Raw genomic sequence first — 24,811 nt, 5'->3', positions numbered from 1 at the left:
TTACAAATGCAGGCTGTCTCTGTGCCATAAATGTTTAATCCCTTAAAGTATCCTAGAGGCCCCATCAGCATCAAAACAGTCTTTAAGACTTTCCTGGTGGTCCAATGGTTAAGAATCCGCCTGCCAATGCCAGGGACATGGGTTCAATCCCTAGCCTGGGACGATCTCACATGCCGTGTGACAATGAAGCCCAGGCGCCACAACTACTGAGCCTGAGTACCCAGGGTCCCTGCTCTGCAAACAGGGAGGCCACCACAATGAGAAGCCCTCGCACCTCAATGAAGAGTAGCCCCTGCTCACCGCAACGAGAGAAAAGCCCACACAGCAACAAAGACCCAACACAGCCAAAAAAAAATAAATTACTCTTCAGGAAAAAAACAAAACAAAAAACAGTGTGTATTTTCCTCACTGCCCTCTAACTAAATCTGCTTTTCCCAAGCATTCCACAGAATACACTCTTATTTTTCCTGTTTTTCTACTTTAATAGCTAGAATTGCAAATGTGTTTTTTTCTTAACAGATTTAGTTCATTTGTAATACTGTCCCTACGGAAAAACACTGTCTTCAAACCAATTTGTAAACGAATTTTGAAACATTACCCGTTTTTATGTTGGAAAACTGGGACCAAGGGCCCATCCTAGACAGTAACATGGAGAGGTAGGAAAAGAACTGGGGCTTTTGAATGAATCTTCAAAGTTTTAGCTGCTTAGTCATGTCTGACTCTTTGCGACCCTGTGAACTATAGCCCACCAGGCTTCTCTGTCCATGGAATTCTCCAGGCAAGAATACTGGACTGGGTAGCCATTCCTTTTTCCAGGGGATCTTCCTGACCCAGGGATAAAACCCAGATCCCCTGCATTGCAGGCAGATTCTTTACCACTGAGCCACCAGGGAAACGGTTGAAACTAGTTCTGTATCCTGGGGCAAGGAATAATCTCTTTGAGCCTGAATCTCTTTATCAGTAAAAGGGAAAAAGTAAAATGTCTCTCATGGCTGAAGGATGTAGCAATACACATGTAAATCACCTAATATATACGCATCTGTCATGGCCTGGAAAGATAACAGATACTAAATAAATATTAGTCCCTTTTTCTTTCCCTCTGCCATTGCAGTACTCATTTGTGACTTCCATTTTATCCTTAAAAAAATTATTTTTTAATTAAGAACATTCTACAAGTCAGGAGCCCTTTACTACTTCGTTAAATCCTTTTAAACAACCCTATGAGGGAGGTACCACTGCTATCTCATTTCACAGATGAAGAACAGAGGCACGGAGAGATTAACTGACTTGCCTAAAATCACTCAGTTGCGCAGTTCAGTTCAGTTGCTCAGTTGTGTCCGACTCTTTTGAGACCCCATGAACTACAGCACACCAGGCCCCTCTGTCCGTCACCAACTCCCTGAGTTTACTCAAACTCATGTCCATTGAGTCGGTGATGCCATCCAACCATCTCATCCTCTGTCATCCCCTTCTCCTCCTGCCTTCAATCATTCCCAGCATCAAGGTCTTTTCAAATGAATCCGTTCTTCACATCAGGTGGCCAAAGTATTGGAGTTTCAGCTTCAGCATCAGTCCTTCCAATGAATATTCAGGACTGATTTCCTTTAGGATGGACTGGTTGGATATCCTTGCTGTCCAAGACTCTCAAGAGTCTTCTCCAACATCGCAGTTCAAAAGCATCAATTCTTCGGCCCTCAGCTTTCTTTAGAGTCCAACTCTCACATCCATACATGACTACTGGAAAAACCATAGCTTTGACTAGATGGACCTTTGTTGGCAAAGTTATGTCTCTGCTTTTTAATATGCTGTCTAGGTTGGTCATAACTTTTCTTCCAAGGAGCAAGCATATTTTAATTTCATGCCAGCACTCACCATCTGCAGTGATTCTGGAGCCAAAAAAAATAGTCTGCCACTGAGTTTCCACTGTTTCCCCATCTATTTGCCATGAAGTGATGGGACTAGATGCTATGATTTTAATTTTCTGAATGTTGAGTTTTAAGCCAACTTTTTCACTCTCCTGTTTCACTTTCATCAAGAGGCTCTTTAGTTCTTCTTTGCTTTCTGCCATAAATGTGGTGTCATCTGCATATCTGAGGTTATTGATATTTCTCTCAGCAATCTTGATTCCAGCTTGTGCTTCATCCAATCCAGCATTTCTCATGATGTACTCTGCATATAAGTTAAATAAACAGTTGTGTCCTACTCTTTGAGACCCCATGGACTACAGCCCACCAGGCTCCTCTGTCCATGGAATTCTCCAGGCAAGACTACTAGAGTGGGTAGCCATTCCCTTCTCCAGGGGATCTTCCCAACCCAGGGATCAAACCTGGGTCTCCTGCATTGCAGGCAGATTCTTTACCATCTGAGCCACCAGGGAAGCTGGCTTAAAACTCAACATTCAAAAAACAAAGATCATGGCATCTCGTCCCATCACTTAATGGCAAATAGATGGGGAAACAGTGGAAGCAGTGACAGACTGTTTTTTGGGGATCATCACTGCAGAGGGTGACTGCAGCCATGAAATTAAAAGATGCTTGCTCCTTGGAAGAAAAGCTATGACCAACCTGAGCAGCATATTAAAAAGCAGAAACATCACTTTGCCAACAAAGGTCCATATAGTCAAAGTCATGGTTTTTCTAGTAGTCATGTACAGATGTCAGAGTTGGACCGTATGGAAGGCTGAGCACCGAAGAATTGATGCTTTTGAATTGTGGTGCTGGAGAAGACTCTTGAGAGTCCCTTGGACAGCAAGATCAAACCAGTCAATCTTAAAGGTAATCAACCTTGAATATTCATTGGAAGGACTGATGTTGAAGCTGAAGCTCCAATACTTTGACCACCTGATGTGAAGAAGACACACTGGGAAAGACCCTGATGCTGGGAAAGATTGAGGGCAGGAGCAGAAGGGGGCGATAGAGGATGAGATGGTTGGATGGCATCACTGACTCAATGGACATGAGTTTGAGCAAACTCTGGGAGATAGTGAAAGACAGGGAAGCCTGGCACGCTGCAGTCCACAGAGTCACAAATACCATTATTCTGTGTTTTTCAAAAATGTGGAAGACACATTCAATGATGTCTCAAGTTTTCTGCTGTAATTCTGCATGATTTTACAATTCTTTGGAACTTTCAGATGGCAAGAGGGACAAGAAAAACTTCAAGCTCACAACAGGCAAATATAAACCATCAAGATGAAGTTTAAACAACTGATGTTGTTTGATTTTCCTTCCCAGAAGTTGGAAGATTTACACAGCAAACAGGGGTCAAGGTCATTAGGGCTTCAGTTGCTTAAGCTTCTTAACTGTTACTTGCTTAGAGATGATCAACTGAGTCAACCTGGCTACAACTAGCTTTCAAATTTGAATCAGAAATGATCAACAATATAGCCCTTTAAAACACACACACACACACACACACACAGTACAGTCAAACTTGAAGTAGTAACCCAAAGGCAAAAATAAGTATTGTTACTACTGTTGGGAACCATCCTGCTTGGTAACTGGAAATTATTCAGTCACTTTACAGTATAGTAATTTAATTTGGCTCTAGGCTGTAAAGACACTCTGATCCATTCAATTAAGGCCATAAGTAAAACTATTCTATTTCTTACCTCAAGCTACAAACACGCTTCTTACAAGCAACCAGAACTGGAAATTCAATGTTTTGTAATATTAATGTGTCAAATGGTTAAGGCTCCCAATATAATGCTTATAGGAAAAACTCCTGTGTTATAGTACCTATAAAACCCCCAAAGTTTTACCTTTAGGCTTTTCTTAATGTTTTTATTTTTCTTCTCAACTATTATAAATATAACTTAGTGAGATTATATATGGGCTGAGCACACTTAGTTTTAAACTTGTTGAAAAGTGAAATAAACTGGCCCAAGATGTATAGATAGAAAAAAGTTATCAACCATCTACAGCAATACTAGTCATGTCTATGCCTTTTGCAGATTGCATTTCATCACTGTTCTTCATATAACAGTAACAAATTAGACAAAGCCTTGGTCTAATCAGTCTAATCAAAAAGACTTTGACAAGAATATTAAAGTCAATTTCCTTTTGCTTCATTTGCTTCCTAATACAAACTATCTATACTGCAGCCTAGATATCTATCTGTTCAGCAGTTGCCACAGACAACTAAACCCATTAGGAAGTTCTGGCGCTATCATCTTAGGAAACTTATTCCCAGTTGGGCAAAAGGAAGAAATAGAACTGAGAGAATTACACTACGATGAGAGTCCATTCATCCATCTAGTTTTTTGTTTTTTTTTTTAACAAAACTAAAAACAATGCTGGCAATACACCTAAACATTAAATTACAATCTTCTTCTCTTCAGTCCTTACTAAACATCAAGTATTCTCCTAATGGTTCATTACAGGGCAATAAATGTCTATATTTAGTTCATAAATGGAAGTCATCCCAAATTGAGAGTTCGTATGGAAAGCATGACAGAAGAAAATCCCTGGAGATTGAAAGAGACCATGGAAGGTTTTTATTGTTGAATTTGTGTGTTTTCCTACCTTAGCAGAAAGTTTCTATAAGCCTATGGCTGTGCTTAGTCGCTCAGTCATGTCCAACTCTTTGAGACCCCATGGACTGTATGTACCCTACCAGGCTCCTCTGTCCCTGGGGATTCTCCAGGCAAGAATACGAGTGGGTTTGCATAACCTACTCCAGGGGATCTTCCCAACCCAGGGATCAAACCCAGGTCTCCCACATTGCAGGCAGATTCTTTACTATCTGAGCCACCAGGGAAGCCCTGTTGCTGCTGCTAAGTCACTTCAGTCGTGTCCGACTCTTCGTGACCCCATAGACGTCAGCCCACCAGGCTCTCCTGCCCCTGGGATTCTCCAGGCAAGAACACTGGAGTGGGTTGCCATTTCCTTCTCCAATGCATTAAAGTGAAAAAGTGAAAGTGAAGTCGCTCAGTCGTGTCCAACTCTTAGCGACCCCATGGACTGCAGCCTACAAGGCTCCTCCATTCATGGGATTTTCCAGGCAAGAGTACTGAAGCCCTAGTAATCAACAAATATACTAAAGGCTTAAATAATCATCACACAGTTAGATAATCCTCCTTAGGACAAACCCAAGTTCTCTTCCCAGGGTGTATATACTTCATTAATAGCCAGGTGAATATGGTGTAGGTAAATTCCCTATGAACTCTTCTATATAGCTGATCCCATCAAAAATACTACTCAGTTCTGTTTCATTTTTTCTCTTTCTTTTTTAATAGAAGAGAAGTAAATTAGAGATCTTGAAAGTGCCTCTGGATCTTGACATTTTTAGATTGGTTCATTACGTCCTCAGAATTTTGTGTGTAAGGCAATGTGCTGGTGACACTTCCTCAGGTGACATACAGATGCACTGTTACTAAGTTTATGGCCTGGAAGAGCATCAGAACTAAATGACTCTGGTGAGTTCTATCGGGGAGCTATAACTTAGTATTACTGGGGGTAGGTGGACAGAGAGCTCAACCAGTTGCTGAGATAAGGGCAATCTTCAGTATTTGAGATGAGCTTTAAGGTATGAATGGATAAAATCTCTGGAGGGAAGAAGGCATCTTGGAAGGAAATTCAGCATATGCATAGAAGCGGAGGTGACACAAACTGGAGTTTGTTCATGAACAGCCAGCAGTCTAAGCAGGCTGGTACAGACTTCATGGAAGGGTACCATGGGAAAACAGGGCCAGCAGTGACTCTGATCATGGCTTTCCCACTGCCAAAGGGACCTTGCTTTAGACATACTGTTGACTGCGTCTGAGAATACACTTTCTCATTTTTAAAATGAAGAGTTGGAGCAGAATATCTCTGAGGTCTTATTTCCAACTTTATAAATCTATGACTCTAGGTCAAGGGTTGGCAATTTTTTCCATGAAGGGCCAGAGAGTAAATATTTTAGGCTCTGTGGGTCATATGGCACAGCACTTCTGTGCCAGCACTTCTCACCACTACTGCAGTGTGAAAGCAGTCATAGAAAACATGTAAATAAGTGTGCAAGGCTGTGTTCCAATACAGTTTTATTTATGGATATTAAAATTTCAATTTTATATAAATTCATGCGTCACAAAATATTCTTCTTCTTCTGACTTTTCAAATACTTCAAAATTAAACACTATTCTTAGCTCCTGGGCAGTATAAAATTTGGCCCACAGGCTGTAATTTGCTAGTTTCTCTACTCCATAAAGAAATATGAACAAAAGGGGGTAAAGTGTAATAACCATCAAGAGCTAGAATAAGATAGACAAGATTGTACTATAATTATAAGTGATAAATAGTACTAAACAGCAACATATTGCAATATATGAACATATAAAATATATTTCTTTGATAAGAAACATTGTATGCCTAAAATTTTAACAATGTTATATGTCAAATATATTCAATTTTTAAAAAGAGCTGGAAAAAGGAATTTAGATGAATTTAGAAAACAATGGGAGGAGGTGCCGGTTTCTGGACAAGAAAGTGTTGAGATCAGAGTTGATCCTAGAATCTTTACTTGCCAGTAATAGATGAGAGTGAGAAATTAGTAGACAACTCTCAAGAACAGGTAATATTAAAGCCTAATCTAGGCAAGTAGCTTTAAGAAAAGGGGGGCGGGGAGATGATATGGAAGGATCAACAAAACACTACTTTTAAAAATGATGAGGAAAAGGTTTATTTCACAAACATAATAAAAGAGGTCAATTTCCAGGGATGGGGAAAAAGGTTATTTTTGCATTCCCATTCCTCAGTGCCTGCAGTCGAGTTCATGACTGAGGAATTTGCCTTTCTGTGGAAGCTTTCAAACAAACAACCCAAATTAGAATTTCCAGTTCCAAGATAAAAGTTCTCGGGTAAAATGTAGCTTTTATGTTTTGGTTTTAGAGATCCAATAGATACGGCAGTTATAAAGGTGATGTTTATTTATTTATGGCTCCTTTCACTCCAGATATTTTTCAGCAGCCTTCTCAAATTAGGAAAGAGTATTCATCCAGTGTACATAGATATATCATTGCCCTCAGAATTTAAAAATCACCCTGCTGATTGTGACTCAGAATTTATATCTATCTTTGTTTGCTCTGACAGAGGAAAATATTGCACTGCTACAAATACAACCAATTCAACATTCTAGGTTCCATCAAGTGTGAGCAATCAGAGTCAATGGGAACACTACATGTTTCTAGAACTCAAATTTGGAAGCTGGGTGGAGTTGGAAGAAGAGGGGTGCAAACAGGCACGCACACAGTACAGCAGCTCTAATTCATGGTGGTATTTAATAGGAAACATGGCCATGCCTCGTGGAAACATAGCAAAATTAGAGACTAATTTCAACTAAGCAACCTAAACAGAGCTTCATGGAGAAGGTGACATCAACTCTGGACCCCTTCTAAACAGGAGAGGAAGAATAATTCCAGGCAGTGAGAATAATGCAAACAATAATGATACAAAGATGTGGGAAAATACTTGCTTATCTCTTTTTTTTTTCACTTCAAAAGTTGTACATGTTTACTGTTAAAAGACAAACATGAATTAGGGTAAGAAAAACAAAAAATTTTAACCTGAAATCCCACGACTCAATCCCACCGCATTTTAGTATATGCTCTTCCATATATAAAATAATACAAAATGGGATCATTCTAAACATATCTGTCTGCTGTTTTGTGCATAACATCTTAGCATACAAATCTTTCCATGCCATCTTGGAATACACATTGGAGTAATTAAAAACTATTGGCATACCTGAGTTCAAGGGTAAGTATAGTCAGTCCTTCCTTTACAGACCTTTCTTTGAGCTTCCAATTTCAATTAGATCTTTTCTTTCTGTCTTCTCTAGAGTTTTCCTGCTTCCACATGAGATCAAAAAAGTGTGGATACAACTTGCTGTGTCAATAAAATTGTTGACTTCTTTGAAATTTGATAAGGATTCTAGTTATTCTGTCATGCAGTTCAAAGTGATTTTATTTGCATAATTAAAACTGGCCCTGCCACTTACTAGCTCAAGGTTCTATGAGCCTTAGTTATCCCACCTATAAAATGGGAATGATAAGCACACAGTATAAATAAAATAATTGAGGATACGTAAAATAGTTTTAAAAACATTTGTTTTACTGACATATTGTTGAGAATACTATGAATCCAAATGTAAATTACATAATAAAGACGCTCTCTCTAGAATGTCCCCTCTTTATCTGCATCCCTCCCGCTGCTTGAAGGCAACCTTAACCATTTTTAATGGGTGGCTCTCCAACTCCTGTGTCTCACTTGCTGATCTATCTCCTCACCACTACCAGGGATGTCTTACTAAAGCTCAAAACTATCCATGTTAAACGTCAGCTTAAAATCCCTCCACTGCCTAAACATCCAGGGCTTAGAATGTTCATGAAACAGAGTTCATGAACATAATATAACACGAAAATAATTCCCTTTCTAAAAATTATCCTATAAATGTACCTGCACACATATAAAATGACATATCTATGTCATTCACTGCCACACTGCCTGAATTAGTAAAAGATCATAAGTAACTTAAGGTATTTCCACAAGGGTCTAGTTAAATAAACTGTGTTACAACCATCAGTGAATCATCATGTAACTATCAAAAGAAGAGAAAGCTTGGATGGAGCAAGTTAAAAGGATATACTATTCAATACAGAAAATATTCCCCATATCTTATAATAACTGTAAATGGACTATAACCATTAAAAATTGTGAATTACTCTACTGTATCTATAACACTATATCTATAACATATAATATTGTACATCAACTATACTTCAATTTCAAAACAAAAGGAAGATAGGACTTTTCTGGTGGACCAGTGGTTAGAACTCTGTACTTCCACTGCAGGGGCCTGGGGTTCGATCCCTGGTCAGGGAAATAAGACCGCTCATGCCACGTGGTATGGCCCAGAAAGAAAAAAAATGTAATTTAAAAAAAGAGAAAGTTCTACATAAACTGATAAGAAATGTTCTTCTAAACAGGTTGCTGCTGCTGCTGCTGCTGCTAAGTCGCTTCAGTCGTGTCCGACTCTGTGCAACCCCATAAACGGCAGCCCACCAGGCTCCCCCGTCCCTGGGATTCTCCAGGCAAGAACACTGGAGTGGGTTGCCATTTCTTTCTCCAGTGCATGAAAGTGAAAAGTGAAAGTGAAGTCGCTCTGTCGTGCCCAACTCTTAGCAACCCCGTGGACTGCAGCCTTCCAGGCTCCTCTGTCCATGGGATTTTCCAGGCAAGAGTACTGGAGTAGGGTGCCATTGCCTTCTCCATCTAAACAGGTTAAGTGGGGAAAAATCAAGGAACAAAACAAGGTAATAGGTCACCATTTGTATAAGAGGAATACAACTGCCTGAATATGCATAACTATCTCTAGAAGCACACTCAAGACATTTGGTCTCCTTTATCCATTAGTTTCCTCTGAGGAGGGAACCAAGGTGGCTGGAATTCAAGGGTGGGATGGAGACAATTCACTATTTTAAATTCTGAACCAGGGTAAAATTTTCACTTATTCAAAAATTGAAGGTTTGTTCAGTGATTATGGCATGTAAGTCCCTTCACAAACTAGCACAATCTACCTTAACAGTATCATCACTAAAGCTTCCCCACTCCCTACGGCACACTCACACTCTTCTATCTTTTCATTCTCTCTGCTCAGAAGGCATTCCAGGTTTTCTCTGGCTGGAGCACTCTCTCATGCTTCAAACACTGCTTCTCTGTAACACAGAATGAACTTCCCCTCTTGTCTTCTTTCCACCTTACTCTTTAAAAGGTCCTTCAGACTTTGATTACAAGTTTGCTCCCTTATATTAGAAGTTGGGTTTGCAGTCCCCCATGAGTTCGTCAGTTTATACCCCTCGGGGACAGAATCCAGACCTCAGAAAGCATTAAAAGTGTGATGAAATAGCAGCATTACTTGCCTTAGCCAAACGCTGGAAGCCAAATGTGATGAAATGGAATATTATTCAGCCTTAAAAAGGAAGGAAATTTTGATACTTACTACAACATGGATGAAATCCAAAGATACATTGCTAAGTGAAATATGCCACTCACAAAAGAACAAATACTGTTCTTACAGTATGATTATACTTACATAAGGTACCTAGAGAAGTCAAATTAAGTGGGATGGATAGTGGAATTGCACTTACCAAAGAAAGAAATGGGGAGTTAGGGTTTAATGGGTACAAAGTTCCAACTGAGAAAAATAAAAGATTCTGGAAATCATGGTGATGGCTAAAGAAAAATGTGAATGTACTTAATGCCACAAAACGATATACTTAAAAATAGTTAATACAGTAAATTTTATGTATATTTTACTACAATAAAAACTTTTTAAAAGAGGGAAAAAAAAAAAAAAAAACGAATCAGTGACTTCAACAGTAATGATTTCCTGGCATTTCAACAGATTTTATAAGTGCCTTTCTACTCTCATAATTCCTTACACTCCAAGATGTTTTTCATCAAACAAAATGAAAATAAAAGCAATCTTTTTAAAAAAGTATGATGAAAGAACAAGAGACTACCAATACTGACCAGATTTGAAAAAGATACAATTCTAAAAATGAAAAATACTGCCATTTAAATTAAAAACTCAAAAAAAAAAAATTAAAAACTCAATGGCTGAATTAAATGGCATATTAGACCCAGTTGAATGAGAACGAACAAACTGGAAGAGCTGAAGAAATAACGAAATGGAAAATATAAGCAGTTCAGATATACAGAGGATAGAGTGAGAAAATCTCTACGCTTCCAAAGGGTGAGAACAAAATGAAGAAAGGCAAAAATTCAAAGAGATGATAGTTAAGAATTTTCTAGCATTGATAAAAGAAACTGACCCTCAAAATCAGGGAGCCCAAAAAATCCCAAGAAAGATAAATAAGGACTTTAAAACTCACTAAGGAAAAAAATCATCATCTGGAGCAAAATAACAATTAGACTGATGGCAGATGTGAACGCAGAAAACACTGGAATAATATTTTCAAGGTGCTGGAGAAAAATTACTACTGGCCTATTTTTGTATATCCAATGAAATTATCTTTCAAAAAACAGATGGCAAAATAAAAGATATTTTCAGATAAAAGAACTAGAGTGTGTACTGCCCAAAGACCCACCTAAAGATATTAGTAAAGGAGAGACTTCAGGAAGAAGGGAGATTTGTTCAGTTTCTCTTATATCACAAAGAAAACGGTGAACACATAGGTAAATGAGGGGGAAAGCAACAGTATAAGAGAACAACAGTGTCTAATTTACAGGGTGAAAAAAAATCAAGAGAGAAACAAAATCTCATACAACCATATATAAGGGGACAGTGGGATTACAAATACTTTGCCATTTTATTCAAGTAAACAGTAAAGGTGCCAATTAATTTAAGATTTTGAAGCTAAATATGCATGTTAAAAGAAAACCACTGAAACATTAGAAATAATAGTTTTTTCTAACTCACTATTTCTTCTGGCGGGGGACGGGGGCGGCGGGGAGAGAAGGGCTGTGCTGGGTCTTTGGTGTGGCACAGGGGCTCGGTAGTTGCTGCATACCGGCTTAACTGTCTCAGGGCATGTAGGATCCTAGTTTTCCAACCAGGGATCAAACCCACATCCTCTGCATTGGAAGGTGGATTCTTACTCACCAGGGAAGTCCACCTATTACTCTTATATTGATGGGACATTTGAAGAGATTCTATCCTTCCTTTCAAGCTAGAGATACTAACCTTTTCCAGTATCCAGCATAACATGTAGTCATTAAATATTTGTTAAATCAATTTGGCTGTTCCAGAACAAGATGAATTCTATCTCACAAATGCATGATAGTTTTCAACCCCACCTGTAAGAGCCAATTCCATTTATTTTAGTGACTACCCCTTCAGTGTTTTTCTTTTTTAGAAAATAGGACAATGAATGCTTGGAATACAGCTCAAATCCTAAGTCTCAATTTTTGCTTTTAAATTGGGGTGGGTACCCTCACTATTGCTCCAAATAAAGGGGATATCAATCATAAATTTAGATGTCTGATTTAAATCGCAAGAAACTGGCAATCAAAGGCTCAGGCACCTAAACTGTGAGATATATTTTCCCCACAGTTGATAAAACTGTATATTCCACAACATATGGAATTCTATGGAAAGCTTTCACTGGCACTTTGCCTTGTTCAGTAAAAGTTAGGAGTTAGACATTAAAAAAAAAAAATCAACATTGCCTTTTCATTAGACTAACATTTAAAATATAACTTAAAAATCATGTGAAAATATATTAATATATCTAACACTCACTGAGCTCTTACCTGTCAGGCATAGTTCTAAACATTTTTATGAACTCATTAATCTTCACAATACTACACTCTAAGTCAGATACTAATATTAGCTTTGTTTTACAGAAGAGGACTATGAGAAACAGAAATTAAATACTTTCTCCAATGTTATATATGTTGTAGGTGTCAATCAATGGCAGGATTTAAACCTTAAGTGTTTACTCTTAACCATTATATTCTAGGCTGAATTACCTTGTGTGCGTGCATGCATGCTAAGTCACTTCAGTCATGTCTGACTCTTTGTGACCCTATGGACTATAGCCCACCAGGCTCCTCTGTCCATGGGATTCTCAAGGCAAGAATACTGGAGTGGGTTGCCATACCCTTCTCCAGGGGAGTACCTTATATCTATATCTGATTTTGGTATTTGCTAACTCATACTAGATGCACATTGCCAAAGCTGTTCATTTACAAAGCATCAAAACTAATAGAGAATCCCAAACCCACGCTATATTTTTATTTACATTTACATACCCTGCATGATTCTGTGCTGAAAAGGATTATCCCCATCTGCACTCCAGGACTCTATGCCTAGAATTTATTCATTCAGGAAACATGAATTGGATGATCCTACTGCATGCAATACCCCATGCTAAGCAATGATTTACAGCTGCTTTCCTAATTGACAGCTAAATTTTGCCAAGATTCACCCATGCATGATATACATTTTTCCAAAGAAGCATAGAACAGTCTAGGGGTAGGGAAGCAGCAAGTGGTCTTCCCTCTTGTTCATTCAACAATCATTCCTTAAGACTCTTCTATGTGTCAAGCACTTCAATGGGTGCTGGAAATTCAGGGGCAAACACAGCAGAGCCAGTATTTACCCATGGGACTCTAGAGGGAAAAAGATGTTAAAGAAGTAATCATCACACAAATAATGACTTATAATTATAAAAAGCACAATAAAGAAAAAAATAATCATATGATAGAGTGACCTAACATAGTTTTGAAGGCAGAGTCAAGGAGGTCAACCTTTGACTTTTTAGAGTCAACCCTAAAAAGCTGATATTTAATATGGATTAACAGAAATGATCCAAGTAAAGAACAGCTTTACTTCGAAATCCAAGTAAAGAGTAGCTCAGGCAGAGGGAACAGCCCATGTGATAGCCCACAAGCAGCACCCAGCTTTGAGGAAATGAATACCCACTGTGCCTAGAGAATCACAGGAAGAGGGAAGCTGAAGCCAATGATCAGAATTCTTTTCCTAACTGGGGGCACACCACCTGAGCGTTCTGCTGCTAGACCACTCATACTTTCTCCATGGCTCCAAGGAATAAAAACTATTGTTATCAACACACAACCCTTTAAGTAAATAATTTAAATTCCACAATAATTTGATGCATGGAGAGAATGTGGATAAGCTAAATCTTTTATAAGATCATAAATTTCACCTGTGTTTTAACAACTTGAGGCCACAGACCATATCTGAGTGTTGGACCATAAAGAAGGCTGAATGCCAAAGAATGGATGCTTTTGAATTGTGGCACAGGAGATAACTCTTGAGAGTCCCTTGGACAGCAAGATGAAACTAGTCAATCCTAAAGGAAATCAACCCTGAATATTCACTGGAAGGACTGATGCTGAAGCTGAAGCTCCAATACTTTGGCCATCTGATGTGAAGAGCCGACTCATTAGAAAAGACCCTGATGCTGGGAAAGATTGAGGGCAGAAGGAGAAAGGGGACAACTGAGAATAAGATGGTTGGATGGCATTACTGACTCAATGGACATGAATTTGAGCAAACTCTGGGAAATAGTGAAGGACAGGGAAGCCTGGCATACTGTGGTCCATGAGGTGACAATGAGTTGGACACAACTTAGTGACTGCATGACAACAAATCATTCAGAACACCAGGCAATGTGCATAGTAGAGTCTGATAACTAATTTTGCTGTTGAGTGACAGCCATACAATAAGAAAATTGAGTGTTACTAGAAATTTACCGGCACATTCAGATATCCTTATCTATTTGAATTAAATGAATAAAAACGTGTTGTCCACCTTACAGATAAAAGATGATCCAGTTCTCCAGGGATGGGGTGGGGACAGAGAGAAGGCTGGAAATACAGGGAAGCTAGATAAGTTGCTAGTTGGTCCCTCAACTTTCAAATCTAAGAACAAATATACCATTTTTCTTTCTTCACAGAAAGCCTACCTATGGGAATAAGTTAAGCTTATTTCAAAAGAAGGAATGACTTTGGCTTGGACTGTGGCCAACTGCAATGAAATTCAGCCACTTTCCCCTTAAAAATCATTCAACTGGAAATCTTATCAGTGGGAAATTCTCTAAGGGCCAAGAGTCTATTTTCTGCAACTTAACAATACTTGTAAAACATTTTTAGTTCTAAGATTCACTTCTTCTCATCCTCTATACATACACACATCCCACATTCATACCAATCCAAAAAGCTGACTTCTGATAGAAGTTACAGTTTTTGGAATCTAAAGTTCCAATTATGTAACCAACACAATATAATATTTATGAATCTGTTTTTCCAGTGGTCATGTATGGATGTGAGAGTTGGACTATGAAGAAAGCTGAGTGCCAAAGAATTGATGCTTTTGAACTGTGGTGTTGGAGAAGACTCTTGAGAGTCCCTTGGACTGCAAGGAGATCCAACCAGTCCATTCTGAAGGAGATCAGCCCTGGGATTTCTTTGGAAGGAATGATGCTAAAGCTGAAACTCCAGTACTTTGGCCACCTCATGCGAAGAGTTGACTCATTGGAAAAGACTCTGATGCTGGGAGGGATTGGGGGCAGGAGGAGAAGGGGACGACAGAGGATGAGATGGCTGGATGGCATCACCGACTCGATGGCCGTGAGTCTGAGTGAACTCCGGGAGTTGGTGATGGACAGGGAGGCCTGGTGTGCTGCAATTCATGGGCTTGCAAAGACTCGGACACGACTGAGCGACTGAACTGAACTGAACTGAACTGAAGGGCAGAAGAGAATACCAAGTCATCCAATGGAGGCAAGAGATAGTGAGCTATCTTTATCATCATGAATAAACCTAGGATGACTAGCGGCTACAGTGAATATCAAAGCACAACACATTTATCACAGGAATACTATGAGCACAAGATGGGATAAGTGTGCATGTGCATGTGCACTCAGTCATGTCTGATGCTGTGCTACCCTATGGACTGTATGGACAGAGGATCCACCAGGCTCCTCTGTCCATGGGATTTTCCAGGCAAGAATATTGGGACCGGTTGCCATTTTCTCCTCCAGGGGAACTTCCAGACCCAGAGATCAAACTCCAGTCTCCTGCACCAGCAGGCAGATCCTTTACCACTGCACCACCTGGGATACCAAGATAAGGACAATGCTGGGAATATCAAGAAGAATATAACCAGTCTTTGCCCTCCAGAAACCAGCAGTCTTAGAGGGAGACAGCCTAGGGGAGTAGGGAGAGAGAGAGTAACAAGCACACAATCAATCAAATCAATTATCCAAAGATTGATGACCCAGCATATAAGAACAGAAGATCTACAAAGTTTTACCAAGGGACTGGAAAGAAAGCAAGCACTCCCTAACTGCCTATATCTAATTATACAAGTCCTCTTTTATTCATTACTCTATCATACCTTATCCCTTTGTGTACATAAAATGCACAAACTTATTCAATGTAAAGACCCCATATCTTTAAAGAGGATGTTGAGATTAGAAGTTCTTTCCGGACCCAGCCCATTATTTTGAACTTATTTCATTCGTCACTCACTTAAAGAGCTGTTGCTGCTGCTGCTGCTAAGTCGCTTCAGTAGTGTCCAACTCTGTGCGACCCCACAGACGGCAGCCCACCAGGCTCCCCCGTCCCTGGGATTCTCCAGGCAAGAACACTGGAGTGGGTTGCCATTTCCTTCTCCTATGCATGAAAGTGAAAAGTGAAAGTGAAGTCGCTCAGTTGTGTCCGACTCTTAGCGACCCCATGGACTACAGCCTACCAGGCTCCTCCATCCATGGGATTTTCCAGACAAGAGTACTGGAGTGGGGTGCCATTGTCTTCTCCGAAAGAGCTGTTAGCTAAGTATTATGGCTCCCCAAACAGCACATGGCAGTGAAAATCCTGGACAGTTATAACAGACTGGGTTTCCTTGCTTTTGTTTGCAAATTTTTGAGCAGTAAAGTGAATTAAATGGTTTGGGAGGAGGGGTGTTAGTGGTGGAAAAGGATAAGAACTGGTGCATCTATATATAGTTAACTTTGTATTTATATCTGTGGAAACAAATGGGTTTGGACTAGAGGAAAAAGACTGGAAAAGGCTGAGAAACACTGTAAGAAGACTGTGACTATAGATTTTTATAAATTTCAACAATAAAAAGTATAATACTGTTGTAACAAGAAAAACTGTTCTTTTTGAAAGACTATATGAAGGCTCAGCATGACAAAAAATAATTATTGATAGTATACTATTCACTAGTATTATTTTAAATGAAAGATAAAACAGTTTAACTATGATAAAAATACAAATGAACAAAAATCCTCTACTTATATATTTATTTCAACTTCCTTCCCTAATTAACTTCTTTTGTAAATTATTAAGGAGAAACAAGTAAGATAGCCTTCCTCTCATAACCATTCCCAACAGAAACTGAATAAGAAAATTACAGAAAAAAAATCAGAGGAGTAGTCACCTAGATAACTCAAAACGTATGTTATCTGAACTTAACTGTGTGGCCCAATATACCCAAATGTATACTGTAAGGATTCTACAGGTCCAGACAAGTAACAGAAAGACAGATGAAAGCCTCCAATGGGAGGTCCTTCCTCACATATATAAACTTTCATCTCTGGGTGTTTCAGAGTCTTATTACAGATTTGAACTTTACCCCTTAAAGCTCACTCTGAAATATTTATACTACATAGCACTGAAGGCTGTTGGAGCTTTAAAAAGCCAAGGCTAAAGTTTGTTTTCTTCTTTTAGTCCTTTCTATTTGGGAAGATTTAAAAGCAGACTGGCCTGAAAGCAACATGAACTGACAGAATAACCCTTCTCAGCAAGAGTCCTGAGCACGGAGCATTATCCTAGAGAGAAAACTTGCTGGGATACCAACTGATCTCTGACATTTGCTCTTTCCATACAGCTACTTCTTTTGATACTGCTCTAATGCTGGTTTATTATGTAAAAATATACCCCACCGTCGTGACCATGACATAAGGTTCACTGAAAAAGTTGGGCCGCAGATCAGCCACAACACAAAAAAGAACCAGATCAACTTTCTGAAATCTTTGTCTTCTGCCATATGGTTCAAGGAAATAAAAATCTTTTAATGAGGCATTGATGACTCATGGTATGATACTGCACTGTAACTAGCAGAGCTCCAAACACTATATCAACCCCTGGACTAAACTGTTAAATTTTAAAAAGACAAAACAATTCAAAAAGAATGCAAAATCTCAATGCCACTTTCAGACAGGAGGCAACATATTCGCACATTATGAATTTAGTAAGTGGCCTGCATAGTTGAAATGACTCTGAAACAGAGAACCACAACCCAAAATAGCCTAACACTTTTGTTATCTCAAACAATGGGCAGTTAGCCATTCATTCCTCCCTCTCAGTATACATTCTACTTGTTTCAGATGAGGCCTATTATAAATTTGAAGAGACTGTTCAAATTCAGTACACCACATGTTTAAAAGCTGGGGATGGAAGATATTTGCCACACAAAAATTTCTATTATAATATTTTGTGCATAAAAAATGAATGCTATGTATTTAGTATTTTTAAAGTTATATTTCATACCTATTACCAACTTGACACTGGAAATAAAGAAGCAAACACACAGACATGGTCCCTGCCATTGAGAAACCTTCAACCCAGTGAAGACAAATACTGACCAAGTATGATGGCTGTCAAAAGAGAAAAACAATACCTGCTATGCTAGCTGTATACTGTATTAAGATGTTCCCATCCTACCCTCTTTCAAGGTGTGCCAGCAAGACCAGGAAGTTGTCAGAAAGCTTTTAAAATAATGACCCTCTCAGTTGTGATACATATAAAACATAAGTATTATAGATATATATGTGTGTGTGTGTAAAAATAACCAGTAATTAAGTATATAAAATTACCAGACTACTCTTTTAACAAATATACAAGAAATATTAAAATCCAAATTAGTCCCACATCCATAAAAGCAGTTGCCTTAAAGCCGTCCTTACTCCTGACAAGGGCAAAAGGAGTCAGTTTAGGATACTGTGGTTGACAGCACAGGACTTTAACTTTTATTTTGTCCATAAAATATAAAATAACTTTTATTTTGTCCATGAAATATAAAATAACTTTTATTGTGTCCACTGTTATACCAGTGGTATTTATAAAACAGCTTTAGAAAAGCCCAACTTTCTATAGTGTCAGTATATATATAAACAAATACTTAAACTGGGGCTCCACTAAAATTATAAACATAGTTGTAGAAACACAGTCTCCAAAACTCTTCCATTCTCTCAGTCATGAGCAGATTTAAGTCCCATTTGTATATCTCTTTTGATCTGTTCCAAATGAAACTTCATAATTCCCCAAAGAACCCACAAGCCTACTTTAAATACTATTTAAATATAAAGAAATCCTACAAACCTACTTTAAATACTATTTAGTTCTAATAGACTTCAAGCTAAGCCTCTAAATACACTAGAAAAAGTCTATCTTTTACAGACATAAATACTTTTGTACTATCTGTATCTATTTTTTTTTAAGCTGCAGAATTAAATGTCGCTGTGAAACAGAACACTACCTTCACATCATTTTTTTAATATAGGCCCTTCACACAGGCCATGCCAAAGGCAGGCTTTAAACAGATAATCTTGCCAGATCCAGGACAAGTGGACACAGCAAAGTAAAGTGAAAAAAGCAGAGGGTCCAGAGTGAGAGAAACAGAGTTCGAGTCCAAGCTCCACTACTAAGCAGCTGTGCCACTGCAGGCAGGTTACGTAACTGATTTACAGTATCTTCATCTGTAAAATTGGGAACATAGCAATATCTACCTTAAAGGATTGCTATGAGATTATATATATGTTTATATGAAAGCATTTTATAAACTATAAAGAATTATATATTCTTATTATTTACCTTAATTTTTCCTTAATATAGGAATGAATATTTCCATTTTAAAAATTAGAAAATACAGAATATTAAGAAGAGAAAGGTCACCCATAGCCCTGTCACCCAAACATTGCTATCTATTTTAAATGAAGTGAGTCCAACATCAACCAAAAGAAATTAAAGTAGGAATAATTTCAGATGTTAATACAGATAACGTATTAACAACAAAATAAACTGCTGATTTCTTTTTAAGAACAGAACAGTCTTACCCATCTATCAGTTTAAAGACAATGCTGCTATTTGTCCCAGAGCTGGTCCCAACAGGGTATGATATATGGGTGAGGCTCATAAAAGTCAAAGCCACAAAACTCCCAAAATAAATATTTCATGAGCCCCAGGAGTAATTACAACACATGCCCTCAGATGCAATGGAGAAGGCAAAGTGTATGAACCCCATTAACAAAACTGGCATGACTTTACGGTCACAAAGACTCAAATTTCTATGGGCCACTTCAATGGGAAAAAAGAAAAATTTATATACCATGCTACAACACAGACAGCCGAAGACGTCTGAATTTTTCACGTTGCTTTTAAAACTTGTACCCCTCCTCTATTTTTCCTTTCCCACCCTTCTTTCTCCTAGGTCCCCTCTTTGTTTTATTACTGCATTAGAATCACTCTCTGTGTTTAAAATGGCCTTATTTTATACAATGGAATATTATTCAGCAACAAAAAGGCATGAATTTCTGACACATACTACACCACAGATGAAAACATTATGCTAAGTGAAAAGTCAGACAGAGGAGGCCACATATTTTACGATTCCATTTACATGAAATGTCCAAAATGTGCAAATCCATAAAGACCGAAAGCAAATTGATGGTTGCCTAAGGCTAGGGTATTAGGGGATGGGAGAAAATCAGTGAATGTAATGGGTATGAAGTTTCTTTCTGAGGGAACAAAAATGTCCTAAAATTAGACTCTGGAGATGTTGTACAATTCTATAAATACACTGAGAAACAGGGAATTGTACACTTTAAATGAGTGAATTGTATGGTATGTAAATTATATATCAACAAAGCTGTTTTTTTTAAAATGATCTTATTCACTAGAAAAAAGACATGTAAATAATCTCATCCTACCCTCTCTCTAAGGGTGGAGTAAAAGTGATGACTCAATTGTGATGATACATATATCAAGTGACCAGACTACTTTTACTTAACAAATAACATGAAAAATTGCAAATCCAAATGTTTTGCTTAATGATTCCCTAAGTCAAAACTTGGTCCTCCCTCAGATTCTCAGTAATTCTATGCCTCTGTTCAGGTAGTCCTTTCTACCTATAATGCCTTTCTTAAGCTAAGCTAAGCTAAGTCACTTCAGTCGTGTCCGACTCTGTGCGACCCCAGAGATGGCAGCCCACCAGGCTCCCCCATCCCCGGGATTACCACATCCTTAAATGTTCAAATACCATCTTCTTTAAGGCCAGTTCAGAGGTTACCTTCTCCATAAAGTCTTCCCCATGTTCTCAAGAAAAGTGACCTCATCTTCCTCTGAACTTCCATACATCACTTTCTCTGGGCCACTTATGACTTTCAATCCAATATTATACTTACTCTGGCCAACATAATACTTACTGCTTTGATGTTAAAAGGGGGTTCTCAATAAATACCGATCTGATAAGTGGATGACCACTGCTTAACAATGCAGAATTTCATCATCATTGGGTATATTTTCATTTTGGAAATATTCAAAAGTCACTTTAGACTCAAAAATAGTAGTAAGGTTAAGCAATACCCACTTCAGACAAAATTTTCTTGACCAAAATAAAACAAATTTATTTGTATATATATAATCTGTTAAAAAAAAAAAAAAAATCCCAAAGAGAAACATTGGAATAGGGATATAGCCTCCCAAGGTAACTGAAAGAAATGTGAATTGCATACATTTTGGAATACTTGTTCAAAAATCAGATTCATTAGAGGAACATCACATTTCTTCCCTGAGAGTTCTATAATCAGGCTCTACTAATTCTTCTTCTACTGTATTTCTAAAATAGTCCTATTTCCTGCTCCATTTTGCCTGCCAAACCCAAAGTCCTCTCATTTTCTTCATGACCAACCAATTTTTAGTCTCCTAATTTATCTGCCTTCCCATAGTTCCTTCTTTCCTTCAACAATATCAAGCCATCCCATGTGCCAATGTTAAGGGTAGGAACTGGGGAGCACATACATATCATATGAGACACAATCTAGTTAGGAACTTGACACATGTACACAATTCAGTAGCATATACACAAGGGCGACAACAGTCACCCAGAATTCCAAGCAATGGGTAAATCCTCTGGGCTCCCCAGAACACAATCTATACAGTTTCCCTCACACACTCTTATCCTCTCCCTTCCATTCTTTTTCATTTTATTGGACTTCTGTTAAACTGCCCATACAGCATGCACCAACTTCAGCTCCAGTTTCTCTCCAGCTTGCCTCCCTGAGCGAGTCAAGACAATCTACTTGCTGTAACCTGGAAGTGACTTAATCACAAGTACTTTTGTTCACCACTGACTATCAGCACAATCCTCCTCACTTTCTCTCTGCTAACGCCTATCAAATTTCTTCTTTTGTAATGTATTGGAAAGTATGTAATAATTTTGTTTTTAGCTTATCACTGCCCTCGTTTCTTCTGTTTGTCTCACAGAATCTATTACAATGTTTACTAAGGGACTGTATCACAGCCATCTATGGAGCTTCTTAAAAACACAAAGACCTTGACCCAGCCTCCTCAGTAAGTCTGGGATGGGAGCTGGACATCTTTATTTCTAAAAAGCCCCACTGGTGATTCTAATGCACATTTCAACCTGAAAACCTGGTTTATTAAAATGTTCCCTATACAACAGACATTCAATTCTTATTAATTCATGCACTGAAGCTCATAAATAACTTTTCTCTAAATAGCCTAGCCAGATATCAGCCCCTAGACTACACCAGCTCTGTTCCAAGTGCAACATGTGGTTTTAAGATTTCATTTCCTGAAGTACTCCTTGGAGGGACACTATTACCTTGTCTCTTTACATTGTTTCCTATTTGTTGAAAAATGGAGGCCTGGAATGCAGCCATGTTAGACAACACTACATAAGAATGTACTCTGGAGCCTTAGATTAAAATAAGTTATAAAAAAAATATGAACAATGTAGAACTAGACATTTTGAGTGAACACAGTATTCTTCCTGAGTACAGTCTAACTAAATCTACAGGGAAAACAGATGGGGAATTTGGTCAGTAGTGTCTTCTAGTTACCAGTCTCCTGAACTGGGCCCCTGAAGACTGAGGAAGACTTTCAGCAGCTGAAGTGCATTGAAGTGCTCTAATCAGATAAGGAGCCCAAGCCGCACCCAGACTCACAGTGGCCTCGCAGCCTCCTAACTACCCTGACACACTCTATTTACACAGCTCGGTGGGGAAGCCTTAGGAACTTTTTCCGAAGTTGCTTCTCACAGGCAGCAGCCTTCTGAGTCACCCACCCAGGGTGGGAAAGAAAAGTGTGATATTAGCCAGCGGGGTGTTAGGAGACTGGGCACCTCTTTTCCCATTTCAGAAGCGGGCTCCGCCTCCTCCAGGAACCACCTCAGTTACGAGTCACCGCTGTGGGCGACAGGGGTCTGCGGAGCCACTTAGCCATCCAGGAAAGTTGTGGCTTGGGGAGGAGACGCCCCGTTCTTTTCTCCGGCAGGGGCCGCAGATCCCAGATTCCACAGGCCTCTCCCGGCAGCTCCATCTTGCTTCCTGTCAGGAGGAGGGGCCGAGGAGGAGGGCCCCCGGGTCTGGAAAGGCCCCAGGGGGAGGAAGCCGTGTGACAGCAGGTAAAGCCAGGTGGAAATCTCCACAGGAGTTGGGGGAGGGGGCGGGAATGAAAAGCAGCGGGGTTAAGCGAAAGGGGGAAAGGGATTGGTGCCCACGAATTACTGCATAAAGAAGTCACCCGGCGTTTGTGAGTGCCAGAGGTGTGAGCAGAAGTAGACTCCTCAGGAAGGGAGGAGACAGACTTGAGGGGTCAGTAAGACAAGTGGACAAAAGGGCCGGACCCGCGGAGCTCTGGGAAGGGGTGGTGGGTGAGGCAGGTTTCAAGGTGAGGGGCAGAAGTATCAGAAGGGAGAACAACGTGGCTCCTATTTAAGAATCCCTGGAAGGAGAGGCAGGGAGTCAGTAGAGGAACCCGCCAGCCCAGAGGCCAGGCTGGGGAGGCCTAAAAAGGAGCTGAGAGCAAAGCTGTCAACGGGAGGGGCGACACCCAGCTTAAGGAAAGGGGCTATCAGACAACCTAACACCTAGCATTTACTGAGCGCTTACTACAGGTCATAAGCTGGGCTAAGCACTTTATAAATACCACCTCACTGAATGTTCACAAGAAACCCGCAAGGCAGGCATTATTAGGATTGTCCCCATTTTATAGATGAGGAGACTGAAGCTCAGAGAGGCCCGAGGGCTCGCTCAAGGTCAGAGAGCGGGGGAGTCAATATTCAAACCTGAGGCGATCTGGCTCCCGAGTCCACGCGCAAACTCAAAGGCAGTGACCGGGAACCGTGAGGCGAGCCAGGACCCCAGGAACGTCTCCCGCCCCCGATCCCCATCCCAGGCCCAGCGCACTCACCCGAACGAGGTTGCTGACCGCCGCCTGCACGGCGGCCACAGGCGCGGTGAGGTCAGGGATGGCTTTGCCGTCCACCTCGCCTTCCTCGTGCATAATCACCAGGTGCGAGATCTGCTGCGCCACCGGCTCCAGAATGCTCTCAATCGTGCGCGTATGAAACACCGGCATCGCGGCGGCGAGCGGGGCGGCGAACCGCGGGCTACAGAGAACTGAGAACCGGGGGCCGGGGACCCGCACAGAGACGGACTCTGAGCAACGACTACAGAGTCGGGGCTTCCCTCAGTGTAACCAGCCTCACGGGCGCTCCGCCCACTCGCGTCGCCGCGCCCAATGGAAGCGCCGCTCAGACCCAGGACTCCACTCCTATTGGTCTCTCTTTGATATGCTCCGCCCCCGCAACCGCGCCGCCAAGACCCCGCCCCGCCCCCATTCCCAAGGGAGGGGCCTGGGATTGGGGCTGCGCCGCAGGGATTGCGACCGGATTCCCGAGCCTTAACGCCGGGCGCTCCTTATAAGGGCATGGTGGGAGCGGAGTGAGCGGCTGGAGCCGGGGGCCCCGCCCCCGAGGCCGCCTCCCGCTCCGGCTCTGCAGAACTCCGCCCCTCTGCAGAATCACCTCAGTGGGGCGGGGTCTCCTCACCTCTGGCGGCGCTGGAGTCCGAGGAGACCCGAGAGCCATTAGTCTGTTCCCTGCTCCCCAAGTTTTCCCTTCACACGACGCCCTAAAAATACTCTTTCCACTTCCTCTCCGTAATGCTTTCAAACAGCAGAGGTGCCCAGAGGAACATGTGTCCCATTCATTCACACAGCGCAGGCACACACACACACACACACTTCACCCACTC

At 40.3% G+C, this 24,811-nt stretch overlaps 1 protein-coding gene across 4 annotated transcripts in view; it reads right to left on the bottom strand.

Annotated features, from left to right (window-relative positions):
- Nucleotides 1–24,245, bottom strand: part of VCL (vinculin) — a 109,171-nt gene extending 84,926 nt beyond the window's left edge. For 3 of the 4 annotated variants that reach the window (XM_070782216.1, XM_070782217.1, XM_019953761.2), the window contains exon 1: nt 23,967–24,245. In XM_070782216.1, the coding sequence (XP_070638317.1) occupies nt 23,967–24,134 (168 nt within the window). In that variant the 5' untranslated portion in view covers nt 24,135–24,245. The remainder of the gene's footprint in view (nt 1–23,966) is intronic. The other variant, XM_019953762.2, reaches the window with a different exon arrangement.
- Between the last annotated feature and the right edge of the window lie 566 nt (nt 24,246–24,811).

Source organism: Bos indicus, chromosome 28, assembly GCF_029378745.1.
Source record: "Bos indicus isolate NIAB-ARS_2022 breed Sahiwal x Tharparkar chromosome 28, NIAB-ARS_B.indTharparkar_mat_pri_1.0, whole genome shotgun sequence".
NCBI lineage: Eukaryota > Metazoa > Chordata > Mammalia > Artiodactyla > Bovidae > Bos > Bos indicus.
Note: the sequence above shows the minus strand (reverse complement) of the source record. Positions and strands in the feature narration are given on the sequence as shown.